Source organism: Bombina bombina, chromosome 6, assembly GCF_027579735.1.
Source record: "Bombina bombina isolate aBomBom1 chromosome 6, aBomBom1.pri, whole genome shotgun sequence".
Lineage (NCBI taxonomy): Eukaryota > Metazoa > Chordata > Amphibia > Anura > Bombinatoridae > Bombina > Bombina bombina.
This window is the reverse complement of record NC_069504.1, coordinates 977169403-977182537: the sequence shown is the minus strand read 5'-3', so window position 1 is coordinate 977182537 and position 13135 is coordinate 977169403. Positions and strand designations below refer to the sequence as shown.

The 13135-nt window shown below is 40.0% G+C and overlaps 1 protein-coding gene across 1 annotated transcript in view; it reads right to left on the bottom strand.

Annotated features, from left to right (window-relative positions):
- Positions 1-13135, bottom strand: part of CANX (calnexin) — a 229809-nt gene that overhangs the window by 60345 nt on the left and 156329 nt on the right. Inside the window, exon 6 of the mRNA XM_053719642.1 lies at positions 3048-3285. Coding sequence (XP_053575617.1) covers positions 3048-3285 — 238 coding nt within the window. The remainder of the gene's footprint in view (positions 1-3047; positions 3286-13135) is intronic.

Genomic DNA, 13135 nt, shown 5'->3' with positions numbered 1-13135 from the left:
ATTATAAGCCCTGTTTTTACCTTTAGATTTTTTATCCTGTGGTAAAAAAGTTCCTTTCCCACCAGTAACAGTTGAGATAATAGAATCCAACTGAGAACCAAATAATTTGTTACCCTGGAAAGAAATGGAAAGTAGAGTTGATTTAGAAGCCATATCAGCATTCCAAGTCTTAAGCCATAAAGCTCTTCTAGCTAAAATAGCTAGAGACATAAACCTGACATCAACTCTAATAATATCAAAAATGGCATCACAAATAAAATTATTAGCATGCTGAAGAAGAATAATAATATCATGAGAATCATGATTTGCTACTAAAGTTTCCAACCAAAAAGTTGAGGCTGCAGCAACATCAGCTGATGATATAGCAGGCCTAAGAAGATTACCTGAACACAGATAAGCTTTTCTTAGAAAGGATTCAATTTTCCTATCTAAAGGATCTTTAAACGAAGTACCATCTGACGTAGGAATGGTAGTACGTTTAGCAAGGGTAGAAATAGCCCCATCAACTTTAGGGATTTTGTCCCAAAATTCTAACCTGTCAGACGGTACAGGATATAATTGCTTAAAACGTTTAGAAGGAGTAAATGAATTACCCAATTTATCCCATTCTTTGGAAATTACTGCAGAAATAGCATTAGGAACAGGAAAAACTTCTGGAATAACTACAGGAGATTTAAATACCTTATCTAAACGTTTAGAATTAGTATCAAGAGGACCAGAATCCTCTATTTCTAAAGCAATTAGTACTTCTTTAAGTAAAGAACGAATAAATTCCATTTTAAATAAATATGAGGATTTATCAGCATCAATCTCTGAAACAGAATCCTCTGAACCAGAAGAGTCATCAGAATCAGAATGATGATGTTCATTTAAAAATTCATCTGTAGGGAGAGAAGTTTTAAAAGTTTTTTTACGTTTACTAGAAGGAGAAATAACAGACATAGCCTTCTTGATGGATTCAGAAACAAAATCTCTTATGTTATCAGGAACATTCTGCACCTTAGATGTTGAAGGAACTGCAACAGACAAAGGTACATTACTAAAGGAAATATTATCTGCATTAACAAGTTTGTCATGACAATTAATACAAACAACAGCCGGAGAAATAGCTACCAAAAGTTTACAGCAGATACACTTAGCTTTGGTAGATCCAGCACTAGACAGCGAATTTCCTGTAGTATCTTCTGACTCAGATGCAACGTGAGACATCTTGCAATATGTAAGAGAAAAAACAACATATAAAGCAAAATAGATCAAATTCCTTACATGACAGTTTCAGGAATGGGAAAAAATACCAAAGAACAAGCTTCTAGCAACCAGAAGCAATGAAAAATGAGACTTACATAATGTGGAGACAAAAGCGACGCCCATATTTTTTTTAGCGCCAAATCCACATTATTTGGCGCCTAAATGCTTTTGGCGCCAAAATGACGCCACATCCGGAACGCCGACATCTTTGGCGCAAAATAACGTCAAAAAATGACGCAACTTCCGGCGACACGTATGACGCCGGAAACGGAAAAGAATTTTTGCGCCAAAAAAGTCTGCGCCAAGAATGACGCAATAAAATGAAGCATTTTCAGCCCCCCGCGAGCCTAACAGCCCACAGGGAAAAAAGAGTCAAATTTTTGAAGGTAAGAAAAAAATGAATAATTCAAATGCATAATCCCAAATATGAAACTGACTGTCTGAAAAATAAGGAAAGTTGAACATTCTGAGTCAAGGCAAATAAATGTTTGAATACATATATTTAGAACTTTATAAACAAAGTGCCCAACCATAGCTTAGAGTGTCACAGAAAATAAGATTTACTTACCCCAGGACACTCATCTACATGTTTGTAGAAAGCCAAACCAGTACTGAAACGAGAATCAGTAGAGGTAATGGTATATATGAGAGTATATCGTCGATCTGAAAAGGGAGGTAAGAGATGAATCTCTACGACCGATAACAGAGAACCTATGAAATAGACCCCGTAGAAGGAGATCACTGCATTCAAATAGGCAATACTCTCCTCACATCCCTCTGACATTCACTGCACGCTGAGAGGAAAACCGGGCTCCAACTTGCTGCGGAGCGCATATCAACGTAGAATCTAGCACAAACTTACTTCACCACCTCCATCGGAGGCAAAGTTTGTAAAAATGAATTGTGGGTGTGGTGAGGGGTGTATTTGTAGGCATTTTGAGGTTTGGGAAACTTTGCCCCTCCTGGTAGGAATGTATATCCCATACGTCACTAGCTCATGGACTCTTGCTAATTACATGAAAGAAAGTATTTTTAGTACCACCCCAGTAGTGTAAAAACGTTAAACCATCTACTTATACAATAGGTTTATTCTCAGCAATAAATATCTCAAATACAGGCGTACCTTGGAGAAATTGAGGGTTTGGTTCCAGACTACTGCAGTTAAGCGAATATAGCAATAAAGTGAGTCACACTCTTTTATTGTTTCCCAGTGCATATAAAAGTTATATTTACGCTATACTATAGTCTATTAAGAGTGCAATAGCATTGTCTAAAAAAAAAATGCTAACCATCATCTGTGCTTTCAGCGAGTTGCTGGTGATGTGTATATAAAAAGGTGTGTATATATGTGTATGTATTTATATGTGTAAATATGTTGGTAAAATGGCGCCAAAAGACTTGCTTGACACAGGGTTGCCACAAACCTTTAAATTTGTAAAAGAAGCTATATTAACAAATCTCAATAAAGTGAGGTATGCCTGTATAAATGTTTAGAAGTGCATCAAAATAGAGAAAATAGCAAATCCAACCCTTCCCTTATAAAGCCATTTAAAAGCATTGAGTTTCTCTGTCTGCTGCCTTGCCTACCTACCAATAGATAGAGCATGGCATCTACGGCAAGAGAGATTCAATGTGCAGATTTCATTGGTGCAACAGCATTTAAAAGTATTTGTGAATATTATGTCACTAAGTGCATTCTTTCACAACTGCTTCTGTAGTAAATGACAAAGTTTTCTAATATTTTGCAAAGTGGCAGAAGTAAAGAGTAAGCTGTAATGAATATTAGCTTTTCAGTTTACCTCAGAAGCTCCATCAGCAGCTTTCTTCAGACCCCAGCCATCATTGGCCCAGTCATCTGCTACAGCTCTCTCAGAACAAATAATAAAGTTATCAAAGAAAATATCAGGGGTCATAGACCACAGCTCAAGTCCCACTGCATGGAAAGCCGTCATCTTGAATGGTTCAAGATCCTCAAAGTAGTCTGGGTTTGGAATCTTTCGTGGTTTCCAGATGCCCTGTAAGAAAAAAACAATATGACTTTCAGAATTAGTTATAGGCTGTTGAATAGGGTATATAGTAACCACTAAAAAAGATGTACAACCATAGTATTTCAATAAGGATTTAAGGGGGGGATACAAAAAATTATTTACAGAAAGTCCTTCAATAACGTATTACATGACAATTACATTGGTGTAATTTTCATATTGTGTTGCGGTTTGCTAATATAGCACTAACTAACACACAACCGCAAGAAACTCAAAATGTTCCCCTACTGCTGAATTCTGTTCCATCTAATAAGCAGTAAAACACAGAGGAAAGCTTAGTGAATTTTGCTTAGGGAACTAAGCTATAGAAAGCATGTCTTAAATTATCCTGCATTTTGGCTCATTCTATTAGTACTCACCAACAAATTTTCCAAGTAACAGAATAAAAGGGATGGTAAAAAACTCTCAAACCAAGCTAATCATGTTGAAACTTATACATTTATTTATTTCCGGATATTGTGAGTCCACGAACTCATCAATTACTGTTGGAAATATCACTCCTGGCCAGCAGGAGGAGGCAAAGAGCACCACAAACTGTTAAAGTGAAAGTAAAGTTACCTGGTTTGTGATCTTCAGTAGAAGTCTTTGTGCATAAATAATATGACTTTCATTCATGGTTTTTTTTTTAAATTTAGCTGGTTATCGCCATAATTACAATACTTTTTAGACCACCCAAATTAAACCCATAATTTTTTTTAAATTTATTTTCACTCCGGGTCACATTTTTTTTCAACAGCCAATTGAAAATCTGGCCGTGAGGCGGCCGTGAAACCACGTCATCCACCTACTTATTAATCTACGCATGCGCAAATATTTGTCCAGACACTAAGATATCAGGAGCGTGCTCCAGTTTCGTGCATGCGCATTTTATTTCTCTGGGCATAAACAGTTTTCAACGAGCACAATACAAATAGTCACTGTAAACACGCTTTTGAGCTACGCATAGAGCGGGTGGGACCGCTCTATACGTCAGAACACAAATATAGGAAGTAGAGGATGGGAGGAGTTGGAATGAAAACGGTAGGAAGCAAGATTTTTATTAAAACTTCAAATTCTCGATAAATTTATGAAAATAAAGTTAGCGATCTTAATATACTAAGGTAGTAGAAAAACTATTTATGTAAGAACTTACCTGATAAATTCATTTCTTTCATATTGGCAAGAGTCCATGAGCTAGTGACATATGGGATATACAATCCTACCAGGAGGGGCAACGTTTCCCAAACCTCAAAATGTCTATAAATACACCCCTCACCACACCCACAATTCAGTTTAGCGAATAGCCAAGCAGTGGGGTGATAAAGAAAGGAGTAGAAAGCATCAACAAAAGGAAATTTGGAAATAATTGTGCTTTATACAAAAAATCATAACCACCATAAAAAGGGTGGGCCTCATGGACTCTTGCCAATATGAAAGAAATGAATTTATCAAGTTCTTAAAAAAATTATGTTTTCTTTCATGTAATTGGCAACAGTCCATGAGCTAGTGACATATGGGATATCAATACCCAAGATGCGGAGTCTTCCACTCAAGAGTCACTAGAGAGGGAGGGAATAAAAATAAAAACAGCCATATTCCGCTGGAAAAATTAATCCACAACCCAAAACAAAAATAACATAATTTATGTAAGAACTTACCTGATAAATTCATTTCTTTCATATTGGCAAGAGTCCATGAGCTAGTGACATATGGGATATACAATCCTACCAGGAGGGGCAACGTTTCCCAAACCTCAAAATGTCTATAAATACACCCCTCACCACACCCACAATTCAGTTTAGCGAATAGCCAAGCAGTGGGGTGATAAAGAAAGGAGTAGAAAGCATCAACAAAGGAAATTTGGAAATAATTGTGCTTTATACAAAAAATCATAACCACCATAAAAAGGGTGGGCCTCATGGACTCTTGCCAATATGAAAGAAATGAATTTATCAAGTAAGTTCTTAAAAAAATTATGTTTTCTTTCATGTAATTGGCAACAGTCCATGAGCTAGTGACATATGGGATATCAATACCCAAGATGCGGAGTCTTCCACTCAAGAGTCACTAGAGAGGGAGGGAATAAAAATGTTTTCTTTCATGTAATTGGCAACAGTCCATGAGCTAGTGACATATGGGATATCAATACCCAAGATGCGGAGTCTTCCACTCAAGAGTCACTAGAGAGGGAGGGAATAAAAATAAAAACAGCCATATTCCGCTGGAAAAATTAATCCACAACCCAAAACAAAAATAACATAATTTATGTAAGAACTTACCTGATAAATTCATTTCTTTCATATTAGCAAGAGTCCATGAGCTAGTGACGTATGGGATATACATTCCTACCAGGAGGGGCAAAGTTTCCCAAACCTCAAAATGCCTATAAATACACCCCTCACCACACCCACAATTCAGTTTAACGAATAGCCAAGAAGTCGGGTGATAAAAAAGTGCGAAAGCATATAAAATAAGGAATTGGAATAATTGTGCTTTATACAAAAATCATAACCACCACAAAAAAAGGGTGGGCCTCATGGACTCTTGCTAATATGAAAGAAATGAATTTATCAGGTAAGTTCTTACATAAATTATGTTTTCTTTCATGTAATTAGCAAGAGTCCATGAGCTAGTGACGTATGGGATAATGATTACCCAAGATGTGGATCTTTCCACGCAAGAGTCACTAGAGAGGGAGGGATAAAATAAAGACAGCCAATTCCAGCTGAAAATAATCCACACCCAAAATAAAGTTTAAAGAAAAACATAAGCAGAAGATTCAAACTGAAACCGCTGCCTGAAGTACTTTTCTACCAAAAACTGCTTCAGAAGAAGAAAATACATCAAAATGGTAGAATTTAGTAAAAGTATGCAAAGAGGACCAAGTTGCTGCTTTGCAAATTTGATCAATCGAAGCTTCATTCCTAAACGCCCAGGAAGTAGAAACTGACCTAGAAGAATGAGCTGTAATCCTTTGAGGCGGAGTTTTACCCGAATCAACATAGGCAAGATGAATTAAAGATTTCAACCAAGATGCCAAAGAAATGGCAGAAGCTTTCTGGCCTTTTCTAGAACCGGAAAAGATAACAAATAAACTAGAAGTCTTTCGGAAAGACTTAGTAGCTTCAACATAATATTTCAAAGCTCTAACAACATCCAAAGAATGTAACGATTTCTCCTTAGAATTCTTAGGATTAGGACATAATGAAGGAACCACAATTTCTCTACTAATGTTGTTGGAATTCACAACTTTAGGTAAAAATTCAAAAGAAATTCGCAACACTGCCTTATCCTGATGAAAAATCAGAAAAGGAGACTCACAAGAAAGAGCAGATAATTCAGAAACTCTTCTGGCAGAAGAGATTGCCAAAAGGAACAAAACTTTCCAAGAAAGTAATTTAATGTCCAATGAATGCATAGGTTCAAACGGAGGAGCTTGAAGAGCCCCTAGAACCAAATTCAAACTCCAAGGAGGAGAAATTGACTTAATGACAGGTTTTATACGAACCAAAGCTTGTACAAAACAATGAATATCAGGAAGATTAGCAATCTTTCTGTGAAAAAGAACAGAAAGAGCAGAGATTTGTCCTTTCAAGGAACTTGCGGACAAACCTTTATCTAAACCATCCTGAAGAAACTGTAAAATTCTTGGAATTCTAAAAGAATGCCAAGAAAAATGATGAGAAAGACACCAAGAAATATAAGTCTTCCAGACTCTATAATATATCTCTCTGGATACAGATTTACGAGCCTGTAACATAGTATTAATCACAGAGTCAGAGAAACCTCTTTGACTAAGAATCAAGCGTTCAATCTCCATACCTTTAAATTTAAGGATTTGAGATCCTGATGGAAAAAAGGACCTTGCGACAGAAGGTCTGGTCGTAGCGGAAGAGTCCACGGATGGCAAGAGGCCATCCGGACAAGTTCCGCATACCAAAACCTGTGAGGCCATGCCGGAGCTACCAGCAGAACAAACGAGCATTCCTTCAGAATCCTGGAGATTACTCTTGGAAGAAGAACTAGAGGCGGAAAGATATAAGCAGGATGATACTTCCAAGGAAGTGAAAATGCATCCACTGCTTCCGCCTGAGGATCCCGGGATCTGGACAGATACCTGGGAAGTTTCTTGTTTAGATGAGACGCCATCAGATCTATTTCTGGAAGCTCCCACATTTGAACAATCTGAAGAAATACCTCTGGGTGAAGAGACCATTCGCCCGGATGCAACGTTTGGCGACTGAGATAATCCGCTTCCCAATTGTCTATACCTGGGATATGAACCGCAGAGATTAGACAGGAGCTGGATTCCGCCCAAACCAGAATTCGATATACTTCTTTCATAGCCAGAGGACTGTGATTCCCTCCTTGATGATTGATGTATGCCACAGTTGTGACATTGTCTGTCTGAAAACAAATGAACGATTCTCTCTTCAGAAGAGGCCAAGACTGAAGAGCTCTGAAAATTGCACGGAGTTCCAAAATATTGATCGGTAATCTCACCTCCTGAGATTCCCAAACTCCTTGTGCCGTCAGAGATCCCCACACAGCTCCCCAACCTGTGAGACTTGCATCTGTTGAAATTACAGTCCAGGTCGGAAGCACAAAAGAAGCCCCCTGAATTAAACAATGGTGATCTGTCCACCACGTTAGAGAGTGTCGTACAATCGGTTTTAAAGATATTAATTGAGATATCTTTGTGTAATCCCTGCACCATTGATTCAGCATACAGAGCTGAAGAGGTCGCATGTGAAAACGAGAAAAGGGGATCGCGTCCGATGCAGCAGTCATAAGACCTAGAATTTCCATGCATAAGGCTACCGAAGGGAATGATTGTGACTGAAGGTTTCGACAAGCTGAAAACAGAATTTATGCTTACCTGATAAATTACTTTCTCCAACGGTGTGTCCGGTCCACGGCGTCATCCTTACTTGTGGGATATTCTCTTCCCCAACAGGAAATGGCAAAGAGCCCAGCAAAGCTGGTCACATGATCCCTCCTAGGCTCCGCCTACCCCAGTCATTCGACCGACTTACAGGAGGAAATATGCATAGGAGAAACCATATGATACCGTGGTGACTGTAGTTAGAGAAAATAATTCATCAGACCTGATTAAAAAAACCAGGGCGGGCCGTGGACCGGACACACCGTTGGAGAAAGTAATTTATCAGGTAAGCATAAATTCTGTTTTCTCCAACATAGGTGTGTCCGGTCCACGGCGTCATCCTTACTTGTGGGAACCAATACCAAAGCTTTAGGACACGGATGAAGGGAGGGAGCAAATCAGGTCACCTAAATGGAAGGCACCAAGGCTTGCAAAACCTCTCTCCCAAAAATAGCCTCCGAAGAAGCAAAAGTATCAAATTTGTAAAATTTGGCAAAAGTGTGCAGTGAAGACCAAGTCGCTGCCTTACATATCTGGTCAACAGAAGCCTCGTTCTTGAAGGCCCATGTGGAAGCCACAGCCCTAGTGGAGTGAGCTGTGATTCTTTCAGGAGGCTGCCGTCCGGCAGTCTCATAAGCCAATCGGATAATGCTTTTAAGCCAAAAAGAAAAAGAGGTAGAAGTTGCTTTTTGACCTCTCCTTTTACCAGAATAAACAACAAACAAAGAAGATGTTTGTCTGAAATCTTTAGTAGCCTCTAAATAGAATTTTAGAGCACGGACTACGTCCAAATTGTGTAACAAACGCTCCTTCTTTGAAACTGGATTCGGACACAAAGAAGGTACAACTATCTCCTGGTTAATATTTTTGTTGGAAACAACTTTCGGAAGAAAACCAGGCTTAGTACGCAAAACCACCTTATCTGCATGGAACACCAGATAGGGCGGAGAACACTGCAGAGCAGATAACTCTGAAACTCTTCTAGCAGAAGAAATTGCAACTAAAAACAAAACTTTCCAAGATAATAACTTAATATCTACGGAATGTAAGGGTTCAAACGGAACCCCTTGAAGAACTGAAAGAACTAGATTTAGACTCCAGGGAGGAGTCAAAGGTCTGTAAACAGGCTTGATTCTAACCAGAGCCTGAACAAACGCTTGAACGTCTGGCACAGCTGCCAGCCTTTTGTGAAGTAAAACAGATAAAGCAGAGATCTGTCCCTTCAGAGAACTTGCAGATAATCCTTTCTCCAAACCTTCTTGTAGAAAGGATAGAATCTTAGGAATTTTTTATCTTGTTCCATGGGAATCCTTTAGATTCTCACCAACAGATATATTTTTTCCATATTTTATGGTAAATTTTTCTAGTTACAGGCTTTCTAGCCTGAATCAGAGTATCTATTACAGAATCTGAAAACCCACGCTTTGATAAAATCAAGCGTTCAATCTCCAAGCCGTCAGTTGGAGGGAAACCAGATTCGGATGTTCGAATGGACCTTGAACAAGAAGGTCCTGTCTCAAAGGTAGCTTCCATGGTGGAGCCGATGACATATTCACCAGGTCTGCATACCAAGTCCTGCGTGGCCACGCAGGAGCTATCAAGATCACCGAAGCCCTCTCCTGATTGATCCTGGCTACCAGCCTGGGAATGAGAGGAAACGGTGGGAATACATAAGCTAGGTTGAAGGTCCAAGGTGCTACTAGTGCATCTACTAGAGTCGCCTTGGGATCCCTGGATCTGGACCCGTAGCAAGGAACCTTGAAGTTCTGACGAGAGGCCATCAGATCCATGTCTGGAATGCCCCATAATTGAGTTATTTGGGCAAAGATTTCCGGATGGAGTTCCCACTCCCCCGGATGGAATGTCTGACTCAGAAAATCCGCTTCCCAATTTTCCACTCCTGGGATGTGGATCGCAGACAAGTGGCAGGAGTGATCCTCCGCCCATTGAATTATCTTGGTCACTTCCTCCATCGCCAGGGAACTCCTTGTTCCCCCCTGATGGTTGATATATGCAACAGTCGTCATGTTGTCTGATTGAAACCTTATGAATTTGGCCTTTGCTAGTTGAGGCCAAGCTTTGAGGGCATTGAATATCGCTCTCAGTTCCAGAATGTTTATCGGGAGAAGAGATTCTTCCCGAGACCATAGACCCTGAGCTTTCAGGGGTTCCCAGACCGCGCCCCAGCCCACCAGACTGGCGTCGGTCGTGACAATGACCCACTCTGGTCTGCGGAAGCTCATTCCCTGTGACAGGTTGTCCAGGATCAGCCACCAACGGAGTGAATCTCTGGTCTTTTGATCTACTTTAATCGTCGGAGACAAGTCTGTATAATCCCCATTCCACTGTCTGAGCATGCACAGTTGTAATGGTCTTAGATGAATTCGTGCAAAAGGAACTATGTCCATTGCTGCAACCATCAATCCTATTACTTCCATGCACTGCGCTATGGAAGGACGAAGAACAGAATGAAGTACTTGACAAGAGCTTAGAATGTTTGATTTTCTGACCTCTGTCAGAAAAATCCTCATTTCTAAGGAATCTATTATTGTTCCCAAGAAGGGAACTCTTGTTGACGGGGACAGAGAACTTTTTTCTTTGTTCACTTTCCATCCGTGAGATCTGAGAAAGGCTAGGACGATGTCCGTATGAGCCTTTGCTTTTGACAGGGACGACGCTTGAATCAGGATGTCGTCCAAGTAAGGTACTACTGCAATGCCCCTTGGTCTTAGAACCGCTAGAAGGGACCCTAGTACCTTTGTGAAAATTCTCGGAGCAGTGGCTAATCTGAATGGAAGTGCCACAAACTGGTAATGCTTGTCCAGAAAAGCGAACCTTAGGAACTGATTATGTTCCTTGTGGATAGGAATATGTAGGTACGCATCCTTTAAATCCACCGTGGTCATAAATTGACCTTCCTGGATGGTGGGAAGGATCGTTCGAATGGTTTCCATTTTGAACGATGGAACCCTGAGAAATTTGTTTAGGATCTTGAGATCTAAAATTGGTCTGAATGTTCCCTCTTTTTTGGGAACTATGAACAGGTTGGAGTAAAACCCCATCCCTTGTTCTCCTATTGGAACTGGATGAATTACTCCCATCTTTAACAGGTCTTCTACACAATGTAAGAATGCCTGTCTTTTTATTTGGTTTGAAGATAATTGAGACCTGTGGAACCTTCCCCTTGGGGGTAGTTCCTTGAATTCTAGGAGATAACCTTGAGAAACTATTTCTAGTGCCCAAGGATCCTGAACATCTCTTGCCCAAGCCTGAGCAAAGAGAGAAAGTCTGCCCCCCACCAGATCCGGTCCCGGATCGGGGGCCATCCCTTCATGCTGTTTTGGTAGCAGTGGCAGGCTTCTTGGCCTGCTTACCCTTGTTCCAGCCTTGCATCGGTCTCCAGGCTGGTTTGGGTTGTGAAGTATTACCCTCTTGCTTAGAGGATGTAGAATTAGAGGCTGGTCCGTTTCTGCGAAAGGGACGAAAATTAGGCTTATTTTTAGCCTTAAAAGACCTATCCTGAGGGAGGGCGTGGCCCTTTCCCCCGGTGATGTCTGAAATAATCTCTTTCAAATCAGGACCAAACAGTGTTTTACCCTTGAAAGGGATGTTAAGCAATTTTGTCTTGGAAGACACATCCGCTGACCAAGACTTTAGCCAAAGCGCTCTGCGCGCCACGATAGCAAACCCTGAATTTTTCGCCGCTAATCTAGCTAATTGCAAAGCGGCATCTAAAATAAAAGAGTTAGCCAATTTAAGTGCTTGAACTCTGTCCATAACCTCCTCATACGAAGATTCTTTATTGAGCGACTTTTCTAGTTCTTCGAACCAGAAACACGCTGCCGTAGTGACAGGAACAATGCATGAAATTGGTTGTAGAAGGTAACCTTGCTGAACAAACATCTTTTTAAGCAAACCCTCTAATTTTTTATCCATAGGATCTTTGAAAGCACAACTATCTTCTATAGGAATAGTAGTGTGTTTGTTTAGAGTAGAAACCGCCCCCTCGACCTTGGGGACTGTCTGCCATAAGTCCTTTCTGGGGTCGACTATAGGAAATAATTTCTTAAATATAGGGGGAGGAACAAAAGGTATGCCGGGCCTTTCCCACTCCTTATTTACTATGTCCGCCACCCGCTTGGGTATAGGAAAAGCATCGGGGGGCACTGGAACCTCTAGGAACTTGTCCATCTTACATAATTTCTCTGGAATGACCAAATTGTCACAATCATCCAGAGTAGATAATACCTCCTTAAGCAGTGCGCGGAGATGTTCTAATTTAAATTTAAAAGTTACAACATCAGGTTCAGCTTGTTGAGAAATTTTTCCTGAATCTGAAATTTCTCCCTCAGACAAAACCTCCCTCCTGGCCCCTTCAGATTGGTGTGAGGGTATGTCAGAACAGTTATCATCAGCGTCCTCTTGCTCTTCAGTGTTTAAAACAGAGCAATCGCGCTTTCTCTGATAAGTAGGCATTTTGGATAAAATGTTTGCAATAGAATTATCCATTACAGCCGTTAATTGTTGCATGGTAATAAGTATTGGCGCACTAGATGTACTAGGGGCCTCTTGTGTGGGCAAAACTGGTGTAGACACAGAAGGGGATGATGCAGTATCATGCTTACTCCCCTCATTTGAGGAATCATCTTGGGCAATATCATTATCTGTGGCATCATTGTCCCTACTTTGTTTGGACACTGTGGCACAATCATCACATAAATTTAAATGGGGAGAAACCTTGGTTATCATACATATAGAACATCGCTTATCTGATGGTTCAGACATGTTAAACAGGCTTAAACTTGTCAACAAAGCACAAAAAACGTTTTAAAATAAAACCGTTACTGTCACTTTAAATTTTAAACTGAACACACTTTATTACTGAATATGTGAAAAAGTATGAAGGAATAGTTCAAAATTCACCAAAATTTCACCACAGTATCTTAAAGCCTTAAAAGTATTGCACACCAAATTTGAA